Source organism: Suricata suricatta, chromosome 3, assembly GCF_006229205.1.
Source record: "Suricata suricatta isolate VVHF042 chromosome 3, meerkat_22Aug2017_6uvM2_HiC, whole genome shotgun sequence".
NCBI lineage: Eukaryota > Metazoa > Chordata > Mammalia > Carnivora > Herpestidae > Suricata > Suricata suricatta.
Genome location: NC_043702.1, coordinates 6,635,068 through 6,642,560, shown reverse-complemented (window position 1 = coordinate 6,642,560; position 7,493 = coordinate 6,635,068). Strand labels below are relative to the sequence as shown.

Below are 7,493 nucleotides of genomic sequence, written 5' to 3'. Positions count from 1 at the left end.
TGTACTCAGCATGGGGCTTGAACCCATAACTCTGAGAGATCAAAGTTGAATGCTCTATCAACATGCCCCTGAGGCATTTTTTTCCACCAGTGAACTATTTTTAGATTTTCTAAACATAAAAGTCAGGGTGATGTGAATTTATCTTAGAGATATTTACAGTATACTTACAATATTTATAGTATTTTCCACTTTTAAGCTCTGATATACTCCCCCCCCCACATTTATTGAGATGTAGTTGACATATAGCATTGTGTAAGTTTAAAGCAATAGAGTGTTGATTTGATACGTTTATATATTGCAAAATGATTGCCACTGTAGCATCAAGCTAACACCTCATCCTATCACATAATTGCTATTTCTTTTTTGTGGTGAGAATATTTAAGGTCTAATCTTAGTAATTTTCAAGTATATAATACAGTATTATGATCTATAGTCACCTTGTGGTGTGTTAGGTCCCCAGAACTTGTTAGTTAATGTTCTAACTGGAACTTTGTACCTTTTGACCAGATATCTCCCCATTTCCCCCACCTTCCAGCCCCTGGTGACCACCACTCTGCTCTTGTTTCTCTGAGCACTCATTGGCACTTTTAGATTCCATACATACGTAGTATCCTACAGTTTTTGCCTTTCCCTGTTTGACTAACTTCACTTGAAGCCCTGATATTTTAAAATGGCTTTTGAAAGGTAACTCATGAAATTCATTAGTTTATTATTTTAACTTCATGGTTCAAGATAATGTTGTAAAAGAATGATTAGCTTGTGAAGTGCTAAGCAGAAAGTGGGGAGAATCGTAATGGAAGCTGTGAGCTAGGAAAGGGGAGGTGCTTATTTTAAGAATCTTGAATATAGCTCATAGTGATGAGCGAGCCATTGCAAGGGAGTAATATAAATTATCATGTAAATCTGTTCGTTCACTCCGTATGTCATGGGCTTCACCTTACACCATGTCTGCTTTCCCCACATAAGAAGATGTGAATTGAAATGTGAGGTGGCTTTGTTAATTTCATATTGCCTGCTAGGTTGTTATAAACAGGGATTAAAACTCATTCCGGTAGCTGTGGTTAAGAAGAGCCAGGGAATAAATAAAACACCCTAGCTAGACTTTCTGGGCTGGAATTCTGCATTTACTCTTGACTAACTATATGGAGATATTTTTCTCTTTAACAGGTTTCTCCACATATAAAAATCTATTGTAAAAATACGGAAAATAATGGCAGCGGAAACGCAGACCCTGAACTTTGGACCTGAATGGTGAGTTTTCAGAATCTCATCCTGCTTGATACTGGGTGTACTGCTAGTGCAGTGGTAAGGTATTTGTACAGATGTTGGGTGGTTTATAAATGTACATGTTTTTGAGACTTCGATTTATGTGCCTAGTTGAAAACAGTGTAGCTTGTCTAGGAATAAATTGTTTGGTCAGTGACTGCATTCTATATTTAAAAAACATTTCTTGGTCTGATTATGTAATGATAATGAAATTTTCTTGGTATGGTTTTGTAATGATAATGGTTATGTAATTATAATGGATTCTCCGCAGTCCCGCCACCCTAGCAAATTACTTGCTTTTTGTTTCAGCCCTGTCTAGGTACATATAAAGTATTACATATAATTGTAATATTTTTATGTGTATGTTTACTACAATGCTTTTTTGTGAGTGCTTCTCCTAGACTTCTTTGAAAACATACTTTCATTGAATTACTATTTGAACTTTTTATTGATGGGCTAGGCAGGTGATCAGAATTATACTGGTTATTAACTGTAGCCCCTCGAAGACCGGGATAGCATTTGCCATAGTAACGATTAATTGGCCTTTGAGTCTCTTACAGATGTGTTTGGACCCTGAATATGGAATTCTCATGGAATTTTGAGATCCCTCACATTGTAGTGTGACTTTTTCCCCCTCTTCTTCCTTTCCCCCCAATGTTGGTGATTGAAGATCCTCTCGTCAGTGGCATGAATAGTTGCTTTTTCTATTCAAACCTTGGACCAGAGGCAGTATATAAAGTAGATAAATTGGAATGGTATTTTAAGCATTCTTGATTGTTGAGGTGGTGGTGGTTTGAGAAGTGACGCAGACTCCCTGTTTGAGGACACATTGACATATTTTATGCGTTCTTTTTATATGTAATTTCTAAATTCTCTTGGCCCTTTTAGCTAGCTTTTGGAGACTGAGAAATCTCTACTTAAAGTTCTAAGAACTGATGCAAGTTCTATACTTTGATAATATTTTTGGAAATGTTGACCTAAGTAATGCTGTACCTGTTTTAGTTCTTAGTTTATATTTAAAAAAGAATCTTCTTATTACCAAATCAATATGTTTCTAAAAAAATTAGAAATTATAAGTAAGCCAGAGGAAGATATAATATTACCATCTATGATAACCACTGTAAATAGGTTTCTCTCTCCAGGTGGTTTTATGTATGCTTATTTGTGTATATGTACATTTATTTTCACAAAAATGGGATCATATTGTACATTCAACTTTGTAACCTGCTTTTAAAAAATAACCACATCAAAAGTATCTTTTTTTTCCAATAAATGTTTTCTATTATCTTAAATGGTTGCATTGTATGATGTACCATCGTTTATTTAACTAGATTTCTAGATGTAGCGTACATAGGCTGTTCTCAGTTTTCATTATTACAAAAATATTTTTGATGAACATCCTTGTAGTTCAGTCTTTATTCACATCTTATTAACTTCCTTTATAAGGTGGATTTAAATTCCTGTAGCTCATTTTGTAACCCATTTTGAGTGTAACTCTTCTGCCTTTATTTAGAATTTGTAATCGCTTCTCTTTTGTATTTATACACGTTTCTTTCTTTGTAAAAACATGATTAAAGTTGTCAGCTGATTTAAGGAAGTTGTCTCTTACCCCCGCCACCCCATCATCTGTTAAGAAAAAGAGACAACACCAGGAATTTAGCCTAAACAAAAGAAAAATCTACCGGAGATGTTCTAGTGTCAGTACACATTTAGCTTGATACTGCTATACCATGGGTGGACAAACTGTGGCCCTTGGGAGTATAAATAAAGTTTTATTGAATAAAATTTTATTGGAACACAGACACACCCATTTGTTTTCCATATTATCCGGCTGTTTTCATACTATAGTGGCAAGGTTGAATGGTTACAGGAGAGGCCGTCTGACTCAAAAAGTTTAAATATTTACTCTCTGGCCTTCTACAGAGAAAAGTTTTCTGGTGCCTGCTCTAAGTCATGGATTCCTAAAGTCTTTTCAGTGTGTGATTGACCCAGTCCGTCAATAGCACGGTACACATTTTTTCAGTGATGCTCTGAAGACTTGTGTGATGGTATTTTGTTTGATCAGCCCAGTGATTTATACAAAATTTGAATTGAAGTAACTTTAGTAGAGGACAGTTATCAGTCTCATGCTTAAACAGTAGCTTTATCTAATTGTTACCCCTCAGGCATTATTATTAGAGCTTAGGAGCCTTCCCTTAGTCATAAGAAATGCAGATAAACTGAGGAGTGGAGGTCTAAGCAGGCACACTGCCTTTTTTTCTTTTAACCCATCTACCAAAATTTCTTTTCACAGAGGGGGTATATGAGACTTTTAAGGAACTCTGGTAATTGAACTAGCTATAGTATAAATAGAAGTTGCTGCTGTGTTTTTCTACATGTAGCATTATATTCATTGTGAAACTTGTGTCCAGAATACTTGAGAATCAAAGTTTAGAGTGATACTGTTCAGTTCGTGTGTAACTCTGAACCATACAGAAACATTTAGTGATACTTCTGTTTCATGAGATCATTATTTTTATTATGATGTAAAACATAAATGTTCAATAAGAGATGGATAAAATGAAGAGGTTTAACTTGTACTTGGGGTAGTAGTGAAGATGGGAGATTGTTGACAGTTGTGGTGGAGACAGACCACGAGTGACCATACACATGGACTTCTTAAGGTAGGTCTGTGGAATCTTTAGGTCGTAGCTTATCTCTGTATTTGGGATAAAGGAATGTATTACAGAATCATCAAAGCAACTTAAAAGGGTGTGATAGATTTAATGGAGGAGCACATTGTTTTTAGGAATATAACAGTAGTCTACTCAAATGTTAACCACCTTAGACCTCTCCTGACCATCTATTTAATATCTTCCCCTTATTCCCTATCTTCTCTGCTTATTTTTTTGCTTCATGGCCTATATCCAAATAGAACATGGTAAACATTTTATTCGCTTATACTCTTTATTATTTATATCCCATTCTGCAGCTCCCACTAGACTGTGAGCTCCACTGAGGGCAAGTACTTTGGTCTCAATTTTTGTACACTTTGTTTGCTGCTGTATCTTCAGTGCCTGCACATAGTAGGAACTCAATAAATCTTTGTTAAATGAGTGAATGAATTGTTGAAAACTAAAGTTGTTTTTAATGCTTTGCTATTATAAATATGTGTATACATCCTTCAACAGTTTCATTTGTGTTGCTGCTTATTTATTTTGGAATAATTCCCTAGAAGCAGAGTTATTAAATTAATTTCATTTTTAAGGCTTTGGATGGTGTATGGGCAGGTTGACCACTAGAAGGGTTGTATGACTTTAGTTCCCATCCCCTGCCAGTTTGCTTTAACCCTTGACCAAACACTAAGTACTACCTTAAGAAAAAAAATTTTTTTTGCTTTTAAATTTGGTAGATTTAGGTTTTTTGGAATTTGTTGTTTCAGTAACAAGGTAATTCATGCTCCTTCCAGAAAACCTTGGAGGAAATAGTAGTACAAAAGGAAAAAGTAAAGATCTACATTACCCTTAATCCTACTGTCCAAAGAACCATTGCTAACATTTTGGTTTGCATCCTCCTATTATTATTTTTTTTCCCAAAAGTTTATTTATACTTCAAGACATTAAAAAACCCCAAACACATTATACTTGTTTTATTTATTTATCTATTTGCAGATAGATAAGTGTAGATGATTAAGGAATTTATCATATGGAGAATGGTTGCAGATAATTAGTTGCCTGGCTTTATGGGGAAGGAGCCAAGGAAGCTCCTTTAGGTTTTTTCATATCTCATTACCCATGGTCTTAAGGAAGTTTTCCCAGGTCTTTCCTTGCCAGAAAGTGAGACATTTGTTTCCCCTAAAGCACTTTGTTTATACCTGTGTTAAAATAGTTAACATCTTTGTGTTGTGTCTCTGTGTGTTGACCTTACTCAGAAAAGAACAGAAGAATGGCACTATAGTTTTCACTTTAGGTAAGCACATGTTTAGCCTAGGGTACTGAACATAGGCACTTAGTAAATGTTGGATGAAGGCACTCAAGTCTCACTGGCGTGGGGAGAAATGGAGGCAAAGAAGGAAAACCTGAGATTGCGGGGTTATTAGCCATCATCTTTGTGGGAATGAGGAATTCTGGAGGATGGAATACATTAATCATTCCAGTTTTCAGAAAGAGCGAAAGACATTTGTGCCATCTGAAGGGACAGTCGTTCGGTGTTTCCAAGGGTGTATTTCAGAAGAGAATATTAAGATTTGTTTAGAAAATATTTCTCACTTGCCTCCTACGTTTTATATCTTGGATTATGTGCTGAGGCAACAAAGATGAAAGGACGTGGTACCTAATTTTGAATTATTTAGTGGGGAAGCTGACACTGAATAATTTCCCTATAATGTCAATGTGTAAAGGAAGTATAATGAAGTATAGGATATTCAGCTGCTTATTTGATGCCTATAGGCATCTCATCCTTCATGCTTTTCCAAAACTGAGCTCATGAGTTTTACTGTTTTAAATTTTTATTTCTTTTCATCTTAAATACCACTGTGTGCCCATTTGCTCAAGCCAGAAGGCTTGGAGTTATACTGGGTATTTTTTTTTTTTCTTTTACTTCTGTGTCTCTACATCTAGTTCATCACAGTGTTGTCAATTTCATCTCCACGTATCTCTTGAAATCTGTTCATTTCCTGTATCCCCATCATCCCAGTGTAACCCACCACCATCTCTGACATAAGTTATTACAGCAGTGGCCTGAAGTTTTCTGGCTCTCATTCTTCTTGATCTCCCTACAGCAGCCAGAGTAATCTTAAGATATAACTTGGGTCCATTTTCTTTCCCAGATCCTTCAGTAGCTGTATGTCTGTCTGTATGACTATTTATTAGTTTTTTCTTCCACTAGATAGATCCATGAAGGTTGAGGAGGCACTTTAGTCTAACCAAAGTCTTGAGGATTTCAATCTCCCTTTCCCTCTACTATTCTCTTTAAAACCTTTCATCCTTCTCATTCTGGCTCTTCTAATCCTCCTTCCACTTAACCTCTCCTCCCCCTAATCCCCCTCCCACCATCCCAAGTGAAAATGGTTTGGAAGTAGATTCCTGAGAACAGAAAAGGCATGTGTAGAGACAAGGGGGCAAGAAACGGCAAGTTTGAGACTTTATTATATTGTGAAGTGTGGGAGAGATGAGCTTGGAGGCAGCCCGTCTATGTTAAGAAGCTCTAGATTTTATTTGATCATTGTGTGTCAGTGAACAGTTGTTAATCAGGGAACATTTTATCCAGGTTTGCATTGAAAATATATAGTAGCATGGGAGATGGATGATGACTACTTACGTCATTGATTTAGGCTGCTGTTGTAGTAGTCCAGGTAAGAAGTAAAAGTGGGCAATAATGGGTTAGTTGATCCATGGGATGGCGATTTAGGATTTAATGTTTGTTTATTTTTGAGAGGGGGTGGGAATGAATGGAGGGAGGGAAGGAGGGGCAGGGGCAGAGAGAGAGAGAGAGGAAGAGGAGGGAAGGAAGACAGCGAATCCAAAGCAAGCTCCAGGCTCTGAGCTGTCAGTACAGAGCCCAACGCAGGGCTCAAACTCACGGACTGTGAGATCATGACCTGAGCCAAGGTTGGACGCTATCTGACCACCACCCATGCGCCCTGAGACTTAGGATATAAAACTAATAGGGTGTGGTAATTGGGTATGGGCGATGGTAGAAGGAGCAAAGGGTGATTCCGTGGTTTAGATAGTGGTATCCTTACCTACCTTTGGGAATAAAGGTGGTGAAGGGGGTTGAAATGACTAAGTTGATGAGTAGGGTTTGGGTGTTACAGCTAAAGTGGAGGGGCTGTAACTGATTGTATATAAAAGTCTTGTTCTTCAGGAGTGAGGTCAGAGCCAGAGTAGAGAAGCAGGAGCTTATCCAGAAATGGTTTTTGATTTCACTCCTCTATATTGACTGTCTGCAAGCTGAAAGTTGGATTTGGGACAGTAATAAGTGAAGATTTCAGGTTATCATGGGTTTTAGGAGGCCCTGCTACTGCTACCTTTAGTTACTACTAATAGAAGTGGGCCTCTTGTGTTAAACAGATCTCAGTATGGCCAGGAAGATGAAGATGACGAGGATAGGATATTGTCCCTTGGATTTGTGATGTTATTGGTGAACTTGACTGAGTTGGAGGGGAGAATCCAGATACTCTGGATTTGAAGCGACCTTTAATTGAGTTGTCGAGATATTTCTGAATGGAAGAGGTGCATAGCTGGGGG

At 37.2% G+C, this 7,493-nt stretch overlaps 1 protein-coding gene across 7 annotated transcripts in view; it reads left to right on the top strand.

Moving 5' to 3' along the window:
- Nucleotides 1-7,493, top strand: part of GIGYF2 (GRB10 interacting GYF protein 2) — a 134,912-nt gene that overhangs the window by 24,040 nt on the left and 103,379 nt on the right. For all 7 annotated transcript variants that reach the window (XM_029933580.1, XM_029933585.1, XM_029933584.1 and 4 more), the window contains one exon: nucleotides 1,168-1,251. In XM_029933580.1, coding sequence (XP_029789440.1) covers nucleotides 1,211-1,251 — 41 coding nt within the window. In that variant the 5' untranslated portion in view covers nucleotides 1,168-1,210. The remainder of the gene's footprint in view (nucleotides 1-1,167; nucleotides 1,252-7,493) is intronic.